The sequence below is a fragment of the Callithrix jacchus genome, chromosome 13, assembly GCF_049354715.1.
Source record: "Callithrix jacchus isolate 240 chromosome 13, calJac240_pri, whole genome shotgun sequence".
Classification (NCBI taxonomy): Eukaryota; Metazoa; Chordata; class Mammalia; order Primates; family Cebidae; genus Callithrix; species Callithrix jacchus.
Genome location: NC_133514.1, coordinates 79,921,874 through 79,936,218, shown reverse-complemented (window position 1 = coordinate 79,936,218; position 14,345 = coordinate 79,921,874). Strand labels below are relative to the sequence as shown.

At 41.5% G+C, this 14,345-nt stretch overlaps 1 protein-coding gene across 6 annotated transcripts in view; it reads left to right on the top strand.

Annotated features, from left to right (window-relative positions):
• Positions 1 to 13,020, top strand: part of TPGS2 (tubulin polyglutamylase complex subunit 2) — a 41,552-nt gene extending 28,532 nt beyond the window's left edge. For 3 of the 6 annotated variants that reach the window (XR_013525854.1, XM_002757177.7, XM_078348029.1), the window contains exons 6-7: positions 368 to 528; positions 1,905 to 2,833. Coding sequence is in view for 3 of the 6 variants with exons in the window: in XM_002757177.7 (XP_002757223.1) it covers positions 368 to 528; positions 1,905 to 2,150 (407 nt within the window). In the remaining 3 variants the exon portion in view is untranslated. Of the gene's footprint in view, positions 1 to 367; positions 529 to 1,141; positions 1,305 to 1,904; positions 2,834 to 12,753 lie in introns of those variants that run through there. The other 3 variants (XR_008475789.2, XR_013525855.1, XM_035269747.3) reach the window with 3 other exon arrangements.
• The last annotated feature ends 1,325 nt before the right edge of the window (positions 13,021 to 14,345 follow it).

Below are 14,345 nucleotides of genomic sequence, written 5' to 3'. Positions count from 1 at the left end.
CTGTCAGGAAAGCTGAGATCACAATGTGCACACCCACTGAGGGAGGGGAGCACTGATTCCACACAGAAAAGGAGCAGCACCTTCTTAGATAGCCTGAATGTACTTCCAGGTGGTCAGAGACCAACGGATAGAGCAATCAACTGATCTATCAAAAATCTGTAAGAGTATCAAAGGAACTGGTAAAGTGGCCGCTAGAAAATGAGACTAGAGGGTTAGAAGTGGGGCAGAAGGGGAACTTTTACTTTATATTTTACATTCTGTCTGTTGGGATTTTTTTCTCTAAACCACGAGTATAACCTTTTATAGTTCAAAAGAAAAAACTGTTAAGGTATTCCTTGTCTTTTTTTCCCTTTGTCTTCCATTTCAGCATTAGCAGAAGACACTGAGATATGGTTTCTGGACAGAGCCTTGTACTGGCATTTTCTCACAGACACCTTTACTGCCTATTACCGCCTGCTCATCACCCACCTGGGCCTGCCCCAGTGGCAATATGCCTTCACCAGCTATGGCATTAGCCCACAGGCCAAGGTAAGGGAGGAACGCCTGCCATCGCAAACTATGGTATACACCAAAATCTGAGGAAATGGTTACGTTGCAGGTTCCCAACTTCCCCATCTGACTCAGGAGATCTAGGGTGGGGCCCAGGAACCTACATGTTCAATAAACAAGACAGGTGATTCCAGTGGAAAACCTTACTTTATACTCATCTAGTTAAGTGGTTTCCAAACTTGACTGATCCTCAGAATTAACTGGGGAGCTTTATTTTTAATTAAATTTTATTGGATAGTTTATATCTGATGGGTTGATCTGGGTTGGCAGTACATGCACCCAGGAAGAGTACACAGTCAGACTCTCACTCCCCTGTTCTCCAAGTGTACTTCCCCAGTGGCAGCTGCTATTAAGAGTTTCCTGTGTGCCCTTCCCAAGATACTCATCGCACATAAAGCATGCATGCACATTTTTGTCATTCCTTTTTTCTAAATCACAAGTATAATGTCCTGTCCACATTATTCTGCATCTTGCTCTTTTCCCATAACATTCCATCTTGGAGCTTATCACCTTTCAGTGCATTTAGAGCACTTGTCCTCTTCAGTGGCTACAGAGTATTCCATTGTGTGAGTGTCCCTCATTTATATTACAGGTCTGGTCACCATTTCAGACATACCGATGCCAGGTTTGAAAATATCAAGTGTAGCTGGAAAATCTTTTGACTAGAGTGAGCTCATCCGGGCTCTTTCATGGTGGTTTCTTGCAGCTCTAAATTAGCAGCAAGTTAGGAATTCAGCTCCAGCTCACTGTACCATGTATGTATTCATCTAGTAGGCTTCATTTTCTTCAAATGTCACATAATTATAACAGTTATCTGGTTAACATTGGGAGGCAGCTGTGATTTAAAAGGTAGATAAATATGGATGCCCTTTACCCTCAGCTGCCTAAAAAAACAGTAGGAAACAGAACACCAACAGATACAGCACCCCTCAGCAGAGGCCCACAGTGGCCCGCCTCCTACCTTTCCTGGGGGAATGATGCTGCCAGAATCCACTTGATGGGGAGTAGCTGGTTTGAAGGCAGAATAATTAGACCCTGTCCTCTAGAGCTTTGGAATCTAGCAACCCAGGTTCAGGACTCACTAGATCAGAAGGAAATGTGCTCAGATTCTTAGTTCTCATATTGTATTTATCTTAAACGTCATGAGACCTCATAAAGCAATGTGTGTATCTTACCGGAGGTTGATGGGATCTGTCATCACTTCCACTTAAAGGAAAAGCAAATAGATTTTTAGGTAGATTTTCATGAAAATGTACCTGCTTCCTGTTCCCAGCTGTCCCGCATCCCCCCAAAACAGCACACAGAATGGCATTTCTTCTTTGAATTGTGACCTTCTCTCCCAATTCTGCCTACAGCAATGGTTCAGCATGTATAAACCCATCAACTACAACACAAACCTCCTCACAGAAGAGACCGACTCCTTTGTGAATAAACTGGATCCCAGCAAAGTGTTTAAGAGCAAGAACAAGATCATAATCCCAAAAAAGAAAGGGCCTGTGCAGCCTTCAGGTACCCAGAAAGGGTCCTCAGGACCCTCTGGTCCCTCTACTTCCTCCAATTCTAAATCCTCCTCTGGCTCTGGAAACCCTGTCCGGAAGTGAGCACCCCTCCCTCCAACTCCCCAGCAGCTCCAGAGTGGTGGTTTCCATGCACAGATGGCCCTTGGGAGTGACCTCCAGTTCTGTATGTGGAACCATAGGCCTCTTTCCAGCTGAATGACCAAAATTTTAAGTTTTTTGGTCCCACTGACATTAGCCAGGAGTTGGAAGCTCCTAGTGATGCCTCCCTCAGAGTCCTTCCTCATACCCTTCACAGCAGGTTGTGCTGTTCCCTGCCTTGGGAACCAGTGGGGAATTTGGGGTCTTGTTTAAGTGGCCAAATAAGTCTGGTGGGTTCTTTCCTCTCCTTCAACACTCGTGCCTCAATCCCATAGCACTGGTTGGAGAAGTCCACCAAATAAACCACTGGTTTTGACCCATGAAGAATTAACTGCATTGTTCTTTCAGGAGCCACTAGTCACATATGACTATTTAAATTTTAATTAAATTATATGAAAAATTCATTTCCTCAGTTGGATTAGCCACATTTCAAGTATTCATGCAGCTGGTAGATTCTATATTAGCACAAAGATAACGAACATTTCCGTCACCAAAGAAAGTTCTGTTGGACAGCGCTACATGAGAATATTTTCATACTGCTCTTCCTCAGATCAATTAATTTTTGTTGTTAATGTTGATGTCCTAATTTGACGGATCATAATGTTCTATTAAACTTCTCAAATACACAACTGTACGTTCTTTGTATTCCTTACCACGGATCTCTTGCTCTGCTCGTTTCTTTTGCAACTTCCTATAAACTTCGTCTTCCTCATCAGTTTTCAGTGAAGTTTCTTGCTTCCAGTTTGGTGTTATGATGTTTGTACACGTACTACAATTATCCTCCTCATTAACTTTTTAAAGAAGAGGTGTACTTCTGCTGTACTTCTAACCATTTAAAAACAAACTCCCAAACATTGCTTTGCGTGACTCTTCATAAAGAGCTTTAATGATGCCAATCACTGCTAACAGCAGCTTTCCACCTGCTCTGCCTGCCTCTTCACAACTCTGAATTGTCCAGCCTCACTTTGCCTGGTCCCTGGCCATCTTTGGGACAAGCAGTTTCCTGCTTTAAACAGGATGAGCTTCCAAGACTTCTTTGGAAGCAAGTTGCAATTCGGAAATCACTTTCCCATTGACATATAGAGGTACTGGACCTCTAGCCCACATTTGCTTAATATTTGACACAAGATAAATCTGACATTATCTACTACATTTAATGACATTTTTACAGAGGAGGTCACTCAGATTTTCAATTAGGAATGCCTATTTATTTCCTCCCTCTACAGCCCTGGCTGTGGGCAGAAGCAAGGCCTTCACTCTACTTCCCGACAGGGAAAGTAGGGAGTCAACCACCTGGACCCAGTTTCCTTGGGTGGCTGCAGTTTTTGTCCTGAAGTCCCAGAGGTTAGAGAATGAAGAGTTCTGAGGAATGAGGTGCAGGGGCCTATACCATCTGCACTCTTCAGTCCCAGCTGGCTCACTTCCTTTCCTGACTGCTCTCTACCCCAGTGATTGGCTGGGCTTCCTTCCTTCGCACTGTGTCTGTCTGCTAATCAACCCAGGGTTTCCCTCTTCCAAACCCACTGGGGAACTCAGAGCAGTCCACAGGATTCCCCACATGCACTTTTGCTCTGAAACATTTTTATTTTGATTGTTGACAATAGTGGTAGATACTCATGAAAAAGAGCCTTCGTTATTTCCTCCACCTACCACTTTCCATAGCCCCCAAGGAAAACCAAGGTGAAGAGTTAGCCTTCAAGGATGAGGGCAAGGTCTAACTGGCTGCTTCCCCATTTCTGTAATAGTTCAAAGTCTTGAAATATCAGTGCTTGAAAGTCTTTGGGAGCATAAATTGAGCTTCGTGTTAACAGCTCATTCATTTGCTTTAAAATAGCAACATCTCTTACCTTTGCAATCCCAAAACTAACCACTTATAATTCAGTCTGGTCACTTCAACATTTGTGTATGTGTGTTTCAGCCATAACATGACTCTGTCACATATTCTCTAGGAGACATTTTGGCTCTTCTAATTTAATTGTGTAAGTTATTACACTTCAAGCATTTATAAATGTGCAACAATTCATGGAGTGGCAGGAAAGAACAGAGAGAAACCAGGTTGTCGAGGACAGTAGCTGGAGTTCAGTCTTCTGGAAGTATTTTTCTTGGCAAAAGTGATCAAATAAGAGATTCTAGCATTAGGCTTCTCCAAGACAAGCGAGGTTAGAAGGGAGTTGAGAAGTTCTGTCATCTTCCACTGCAGCAAATATCCTTTTTTTAGTACCTGGGGAGCCCCTGAATCACAGCATATCTAAATCAGTCCTGGATTCCCCAAGTGAAGCAGCAGAGGAACTAGGAGGTCAGTGGTGCTCCTCAAGTCTGTGGCCACCAAGCGGGAGTTTTCAAAAGGCTATCAAAGGAGGTGGATTACGAAAAGAAAAGGCTGAAGAACTGCCTCAGAAGGAGTGAGCAGCGAAAAGCAGGACTGACTCCACAAAATGCAGGATCCAGTACAAAATGAGGATGGGCGGCTTTTGTGCAAACATCAGGAAAACATTACCTCTACAGGTACTAAAATGTCATGTTTTTCCTTTCTTCCATAGGCTCTTTCTCAACTTGTTATTGTGATGTTTTTTATTTACTACTTAATGCTTTTCTAACTAAAAAATGTTAAATTCCTATCATGTATTTTACTGTTTATGTTTATATTGCGCAATTCCAGTTTTAAATGAAAATATGAGCATTTAACTCATGCAGAATCGCCCAAATTACACAATTTGTATTTTATAGCTTGTGTTTACATACCGTATGCATATATATTTTGTTCTTCCCACAGCAGGAGAAACACTGTACAAAACTAGCTCAACTGTTACTGTTTCACTTCTTGGTATTTTCAGCATAAGTGGTTGGCTAACAAAGGAATGTAACATGAGTGAAAAAGGATATGATAGGGCTCCTTAGTCATTCATGTTTCTTAGAATGCCATTGCCTTCTTTCTGTGTTTGAAGCCAGTCGGGTTTGAATGGGAAGTGCAGCCTTTTGGGGCTCTCAGAATCCCCCACTTATTCAGTCATAGATATAAGATGCTTACTTTGTACTCACTTTGAATCTCTTTGAGCTCTGACATATCATGAGTCCAACAGAGTTCTTTGCTTACAGGGCATCATGAAGACTACATCTGAACAGGGCAGTAAGGAACACTGGATATAAGATGCACATCTCCTCTGCTCATGTGTATATTCCATTGTCCCATCAGACTTCACTTACAGAACACAGGTTCAAAGATAAAATAGTGCCGGAAGAGCACTAAACTAAATGTGAGGCCCTTCTGAGTCTGGACCATCCGCCCATGGAGCTGGCCCTGGTGAAGGATGAGGGGAGCACTTCTGGCAAAAGACCCAACAACAGGAGATTGAGTGGGTTAAATTGGGAGAAAACACCTATGAAATTTATGTTTTGAAACTAAAGCAATTAAAATGAGAATTGGCTGTATTATAAATCAACTGCCCAGGAAAAAGACAGGATGCTGGAGTCACAAAATGAGAATAAATGGCAGAATGTCTCATGATGCACTGATGTAGTCAAGATTGTACATAAAGTGCTACATCATCATGCTGCTTACAGGGAAGTAACCAAGCCAAAGATAGGAATGAAAAGGGGCAGCTTGCACCCGATAATCCACAGAATCTAGCCCTTAAAGCTGACATGCACCAATGCCACTAGAATCATGTGCAGAAAGTAAGATACCCAGATCCCCCTCCAGACCTACTAAATCAAAATTTCCAGGAAAGGTTCCAGCCATCAAGACTTTTAATCAACTGAAGTGGTGACCATGATGCCCACCAAGCCTGAAATTTGTTACTTAATGGATCTGGGTGGTTTTGCTTTTATTGCATGGAGAATAATTCAAAATCTGTTTTTATTCCAGTAAAGCATATATAATGACTGGAATAGAAGGACCAAGGGAACTTTTTAGTTTCTCCGTAAATGAATGTATTTTTCTAAACCCATTATTATGGAGAATTTTTAACACTTACAAAGGTAGAAGAACATAATGAATCCCCACATATCCATCATCCAGTTTCATCAGTTATCAACTCATGACCAGGCATGCCTCAGGTATACCCATGTTTACTTCCTCAGTTTTAAGTCTATTCAATTTATCTATTGGTTTTTATGCTAAAATGCTTTATATTTTAGCAATTGCTCTGAAGATTATATGTTAACTTTTTCCTTTCCAGTAGCCACTCACAAAGTCCCTGGTAGCTATATTTATCTAGTAAACTCTGGCCCCTTTATTACAGTTGATTAGACACCAGGTGGGTTTCTAAAGCAAGTTGACTGTGCTCTTACCCTTGAGATCTTACGTTGAATTTCCCTATTTTCTTTTCTTTTTTTTTTGAGACAGAGTCTCAGTGTTGCCCAGGCTGGAATGCAGTGGCATAATCATGGCTCACTTCAGCCTTAACCTACTAGGCTCAAGCAATCCTCCCACCTCAATTTCTTGAGTACCTAGGACCAGAGGTGTGTACTACCTGGTGAATTTTTTTTATTATTATTATTTATAGAGATGCAGTTTCCCTATGTTGTCCATACAGGTCTCAAATTCCTGGGCTCAAGCAGTCCTCCCACCTCAGCCTCCCAAAGTGCTGGGATTAGAGGCATAAGCTACCACACCCAGCAGATTTCCTTCTTTGGCTTAAGCAACCCAGACCGGATTCTGTTTCTCCAGCCATGCATTGTCTTGTTAACAGACATGGCCTCCATTATGGAGTTAATTATGACCATTAAAAGAGCTAATATATAGTTTAGAACTCAGAAAAGTTGGCTCCTCTTTTGCTCCTTCTTTTATAATGTCATCCCAACCTTTGTTTCCAGCCTTTGACTTTCTATATTACCTATCTGGCCCTGCTCTCCTGAACCACTTACTCTTTCCAAAATTACAGCTTGCCTTTACACCTAGAGTTTGTTCCTAAGGTCCAGCTCCAGTCCACTTCCACCTCAGAGGCCTCTGGGAAGCCCTAGGCTACAAGGAGAGCCCTCCTTTGGGTGAAGTGCTTCATGCCAATACCACTCAATTAACTTTTGATCACTGCCTGTGTCCTCTATGTCTTCAGTGTTGAGATGGTGTATTAATCCATTCTCACACTGCTATAAAGAACTACCTAAAGCTGGGTAATTTATAAAGAAGAGAGGTTTAATTGATATCAAGTTCTGCAGGCTGTATAAGAAGCACAGCTGGGGAGGCCTCAGGAAACTTACAATCATGGCTGAAGGGGAAGGGAAGCAGGCACATCTTACGTGGATGGAGGAGGAGGAAGAGAGTGAAAGGGAAGGTGCTACACACTATTAAGCAACCAGATCTCATGAGAACTCACTATCAACAGAATAGCAAGGCAGAAATTGCCCTCATGATTCAATCACCTCCCACCAGGCTCCTCCTTCCAACACTGGGGATTACAATTCAACATGAGATTTGAGCAGGGACACAAATCCAGACCATATCAGATGGGGACTTCATGTTACTTTGGAAAATTCATTGCTACTTACTATGGAACCCATGAACCATTAATAAACCTAAAATCAGTTAATACATAATCTTGTGCTAAATCAAGAACTGCTTCATACTTCAGGATAGATAGGAACAGATGACAAGCAAAATTGAGAAAAAAAGTTAAAAAGCTGTTAATTTAAATGTTTATGCACATTATGAAAAGACAGTCACTACTTTATTTTAAAGGCAGAATACCTTAGTTCAGCCCACAGACCACCCATGTTATAAAACTGTGCCACAATGAAAGATGTTAGCAATTCTCTAATATCTTAGCATCCAAACATTGTCTCCCAGACTGCCTCTTGCCACTTACTAGCCATGGCTCAAAACTCACATTTGCTAACAGTGTACCTTTGTGGCTCTGAAAATGGGATTTTTATAATTTCGCATCCTTATGTTCTCTATAGTACTGGCACCCAGGCCTTGTCCAATACCATCCTTGATAAATGTAGCGAGCATTATGAAAGAAACCATCTATCTGGATGCTTTCAGAATCCAACCAACTACAGAGTCTCACATGGATAAAATCTTTTGTGAGCAGGATTCCAAGGTGATAATGGTGAAATGCAGTAGTGAAAACCAGCCAGAGGGTGACACGGTAAAAACACATCCCACCACCATGAGAACTGAAATGCTTTTTAAAGCATTATCTTAAGGTAGATTTAGCTGTTAAAGATGTGTGTTCTGCCATGGTAGGTATTATAATAACCAAGTTATACTCACAGGTCTGATGTGGGCTCTGCTGAGGAGAGATTGCTTCTTCTAGGTGGGATATATCAAGAGAGGAAAGTGTATATTTGATAGTATTGACTTCACATAGAATTCTCCTTTGTGGACAAGAATTCCCAAGACTCAGAACACAATGTAGGCAGGGTGGACATAGTGTATTAGACCATTTTCACACTACTGATAAAGGCATACCCAAGACTGGGTAATTTTTAAAGAAAAAGGTTTAATGGATTCACATTTCCACATGGCTGGGGAGGCCTCACAATCATGGCAGAAGGTGAAAGGCACATCTTACATGGTGTCAGGCAAAAAGAAAATGAGAGCCAAGCAAAAGGGCAAACCCCTTATAAAATAATCAGATCTTGTGAGATTATTAACTACGATGAGAACAGTATGGGGAAAACCACACCCCATGATACACTTATCTCCCAACGGGTCCCTCCCACAACATACAGAAATTATGGGAGCTACAATTCAAGATGAGATTTGGGTAGGGACACAGCCAAACCATATCACATAGTTTCTTAGACATTGTTTCATGTTCTTGATGGAGGAAACTGCAGTCCAAAGCAATTTTGTACAAAACTACATTTAACATAAAAACTTCCTGTGTATAAAATGAATAAACAGCAGCAAAGTACATATAAAGGTATATTCTCTCAGACCTGCACTAATACATAGCCATAAACTAAACTAAAATAAAATTTTAAAATTCATTCCTCAATCTCCATCCACATTTCAAGTATTCAGTAATCACATATATCTAGTGGCTACCATATTAGATAGTCATAGATAGAACATTTCCATGATCACAGAACGTTCCATTGGGCAGCCCTAGTTAGAGCAAGCATGGCTTGTTTTATAATTTTCAGAATAATTCTGGTGAAAAGCTGTTTTATACTATGCTATACTCAACAAAGAAAAAGGATATTTACCCAATCTTAAGACCTTTTTACCTAAAACACAACATCCTTTTCTGTTTTACATATTACTTTTGCAGCTCATGGCTCATAGGAAAAGCCAAGGATGAGTTAACCTGCTACTATCCATTTTAGCTGCAGAGTGGGCTGTGCAGGTTCTGAGCTTTCCCCATTTAATAGTCAAAGACCCCCCAGGCCACCCAGCCTTTCTAGGTCTCTACACAGTCTCCAGTGTGGAAAGCTGTGGAAAAGGAAGGAGCAGGTTCTAGGTCTTCAGGATTTTCTGCATCTTAAAGCAGCTCCTCTCCCTTGCACTCTTAGGGAGCAGGCAGGCCTAGGTTTTGGATCATCCTGGTAGCCTCAGAAATAACTGTTCAAGAAATAACATTTCTCACATAAAGGATAAATGCTTGAGGGGACGGATACCCCATCTTCCATGATGTTATTATTACACATTGCATGTCTGTATCAAAACATCTCATGTGCCTCATAAATATATGCACCTACTGTATACCCACAAAAATTTAAAATTAAAAAAAGCATGCTCTGAGGTAACTGGTACTTCCGTGAAGACCAGCTAAGTTAAATTTTCTTCCACAGCATAAAGACTCAAAAAGAATATGTTGGAAACCAACTAGGGCAGGGACACAAAGCCTGCATAGAGTTCAGTGTAAAGGAGAAACCCCGTCCCTCAAGCAAAAGCTTCAAGTGTGGAACATGCTAAGCACAAGACTAAACCTCTGGAAAAACAGCTCACCTTTACTGAGGCCCCAGCTCACAGCTTTACACTTTTCGCCTTATTTTGAAAACGAGGCCATCTCATAGGATAGAGACAGCGATATAGATGGTACTTGCGGGTTCCGGAACATTGTGCTGGGGCTCTAAAATGTATGTTTATTGAACAACTTAATGTTCATCAGAAAAACTCAATTTTCCTTTGAAAATTAGATTCTACAATAGATGGCTGTGGCCTTAATAACTATCTTCACAAATCATGTTTTTAGGCCATTAAAAAATGGTAAGCCATCTTCAATATAAGTTAGAAATGGAATTCAAGCACATGACAAATTCAAAAATCTGTCTTATATTTGTTCACAAGCACAAGCCCATAGAGTTTAATTTAACCCAACAGCTAGTGAACTTCTACATGTATGTGTGTGTGTGTGTGTGTGTGTGTGTGTATACACACACAGAGATTGATCGATCAATTGGTTGACAGATATAGAAAGTTCTAAATTACCAAAACGCTTGCAATTTCAGGCAAGTTTTTCTTCCAAAGAGATAAATGTTATTTTTTCATACCACCTGCTACAGAGGGATAGCTAGCTGGACTAGAGCTCATTTCCTTCTATTGAGACCGCATTTCTGAGGATGGGTTGCATCTTCGTAAATGAGCTGCTTTATTCTCACGACATTCCTAATTGCATGCCTAATTATCTAAGCCAAGAAAGCCTCTGAAGTTAACTGAATTGCTCTATTCTGTAGCCAGTTTACCACCTGCTGCTGTGTTCTGAGTTCCAGTAAAATCACCTTGTCTAAATAAGCATATCATCACGAATGCCTCTTTTCAGGGACTGGATACAATGGCTACAATGTTTCTCAGGCAGCCAGCACTTCCTGTATAACTACCACATTTTTATTCAGTTATTTGAAAATTGGGTTTTAAAAACTTATAATCATTCCCCTGGGCACATGACAAGTGTTTTTTGGAGAGGCAGCTGTATCTATTTCCTAGCCCACTGCCCTGCCCGAAAGTATCTGACTGTTCCCCAGTGGGATCACCCTCCCCAAAGAGCAGTGAGAGCTTAAAAGCATTTTTAAGCAGTTATTATTAGTAGTGGAGTCTCTCTTTGAAAAGAAAAAAAATTTCTGGTTAGTTTTCTGAAAGAGAAAAAGCCAAGCCCTCTGGTTAGCTGGGCCAACTGAATAGTCTACATACTGCAGTGACCTCTCACATAGTCCAGTAACACCACTGCTGACACAGAGGAACACGAGGGCCCCTATTACCTTGTGCTTCATTTAATGTGCTACCCGTAACATGCTATGCATGCCTCTGGAATATTTTTCAACTCTGAACTGAGATTCATTTATTTCTATTTCCACCTACACCAGATAACTTATAATAGCACAATGAAGAGAAGAAAATGTGTTCACTTGGAACCTGGCTGTCGAGTCTCTCTGATGGGAGCTGAGGAGCTGTGTGTGTCTCCGCAGGCATGGAGACTGACCCGGAGGCTGAGGCAGGAGAATCACTTGAACCCAGGAGTTGGAGGTTGCAGTGAGCCGAGATTGCACCATTGCCCTTCAGCCTGGGCAACAAGAGTGGAGCTCCATCTCCAAAACAAAACAAAACAAAAACAAATTTATTTTATCACATTTCTGGAGGCTAGCCATTCAATTAATTTTATTGAGCCAAAATCAAGGTGTAGAGCAGGCTGTGCTGTTCCTGCAGGCTCCAGGGTAGCACCTGTTCCTTGCCTTTTACAGCTTTTGGTGGCTGCCAGCATTTCATGGTTTGAGGCCATGTTACTCCAATCTTCGTGTCTGTCTTCACATTGCTTTTGGTGTGTATCAAATCTCCCTCTGCTTTTCTTTTATAAGGACACTCATGACTGGGTTTAGAGAATCCCCATATGATCCAGGACAATCCACATAGATCAGGATCCTTAATTTAATCACACTTGCAAAGACCCTTCCTTAGAAAGTAACATTTCTAGGTTCCAGGGATTATGACCTTGTTCTGTTAGTTGGCCATCATTCAACCTATTACCGTGGTATTCGGTGATACACCATCTCAGGTGTCTCCATGAACACAGAAACAGTGGGAGACATGGACAATGTGGAGGCCACTTACAGACCAGGAGCCTGGAAACCAAGTCTCCTACTCCTAGCCCCTGTTGTTCCCCACTGCCTGCCCCTCCACCCATACTGCATTAACAGTGCACTTGAAAGAAAATAAAACTAGGTCATCAGCCCTCCAAGGCCCTATGTACCCTCCCCAACCATCCCCAGATCCTTATTTTTTAAACAGAAAGAAAAAAACCTTAATATTCAAAAGAAACCCAAATCCAGACAGCTTTAACAGAAAAGTGTTTGCCTGCCTTTTCTGGCAGTTTTATAATTTCAATACATATTAAAACATAGGTGCTAAGACACAGGAGCAAGAACATCTGTGGTAATTCCCAGGCAGATGAGCAATAGCATCTTACAAGTGGTAAGGTACTATTCACTTTCATGCTTCTTGAAGGTCTTTTAGAAAAATTTAACATCCTGAATTAAAAATTGCTCAAAGAGGCTGTCAGAATGAGTGGCATCAAGAGAGGAAACAAGCAACAGGAAAACATCCTTCAGTTTCACGAAAGTGTGAACCACTAAGTTTAACAATGCAGACTGATTTTTCTTATAGGCTCTTCTAGGCCTTTTTGATGGATCTAGTCCCTCAGTGGATTTGAATAATCCAAGGGGAAGAGCAGCAATCCAGAGCAGATGGTTCTAGAGCTCCCGGTACTTGCTGGTATAACCTAACTGCCCCTTGACATTGTGGACAGAGCTCTGGGTTCACCTCTGACCCACCATGTCTGTCCTGCCACTGAGCTGGCAGGCATTTCTGTGGGTGAAGAAAAAACAGAGGTGGCAAGAGCTGGCCTTTTATACCACTTCCGATGTTCCTTCCATATTGCTGGGGATTTTTCAAATGTTCATTTCAACTCTATATGTTTAGTGAGGGACTTGGTTGCCACCACCTCCTGGCTTTCAGGGCAGGCAAGGAAGCGACACAGACCTCAGGGCACACAGCATGAGGGCAGCTTTGCTCAAACGTGTCCTAGTCGATCAGTTACTTGATAGTGATTAGAAACCAGTTCTGTCATGGGGAATTATTATTGGTTTTGCAAAGTTCTCAAAAACATCATCTTCAGTCTCCAACTCCCACTCCACCTCCCACCAAAAAAAAAAAGAAAAAAAAAAAAGAGAGAAAAAAATACCCAGTGATTTCCATTAGAATCAGGGGAAGGAGATCAAGATATTTTAAACGTTCCAAAGTCCAGACCACACTTCACACCAATTAAACCACAATCTCTGGTGTAGGGACAGAAATATCAGTAGTTCTCACCCAGGTGAGTCTGATGTGTAGATTGGGCTGGGAACCACCACCCTATCTTATTCCCATACTACAGTGGGATTATTCAAGATGCTGGGCCCAATAAACGAGACCCCTTTCACTTAGCTGTAAGCAAGCACTTTGTTGACCTTGCTTGCTGCTTCTGAGAACTTTTCAGTCCCTAAAACGAAATTAAGATGAGGTTTATTTGATCACCTCCTTCTGAATGTGACCTTCCATTCTAAAGCAACAACTCAGCAGAATACCAAGGACCACCCAGGAGGACATTGACCTATTTGTTCACTAAACAGTGTGACAAAAATGCAGCTTCCTTTTGCCTGTGCATCATTATCTCATGTAATACAAATATTCCAAATCTGCATTCAGTGCCAAGCAATAGGCAAACACTCATAAACTATAATCATAAGCGGAATATTAATCCTATTATTTAGAAGCATATGGAAAATAACTATTAATACCCTATATATGCTTTTCAATAAGGTGATTAAATAAACTCAACAGTCTATAGTATACAGACCCAACTCTTGCAACTTCCAGGCTCTCCTGGGGTGCTCACATCCATCATGTACTATTTGACAAATGACTGCTTCAGCAAGCTCCCTGTCTCTGTAAGTGGGGTTAGAGCAGAGAGGGGAAGACAGGCCTATGGGGAAAATATATTATCTTTGGCTTTTTAAGCAATGCTACTGCACGTTGTCTATAAATCACATATCTCCAGATTCAGGAATGCAGAGTCACAGAGGTTTTAAAAGTGGGACAAAGATGGAATTAGTGACCTGATGATTTTTCAACCCCTCGAAATACCTGCTGCAATGGTTTACCTTTCCCTGTTTTCAGAGACAGAGGTTCTTCACAGGGAACCATGCGACCCCAGGCTA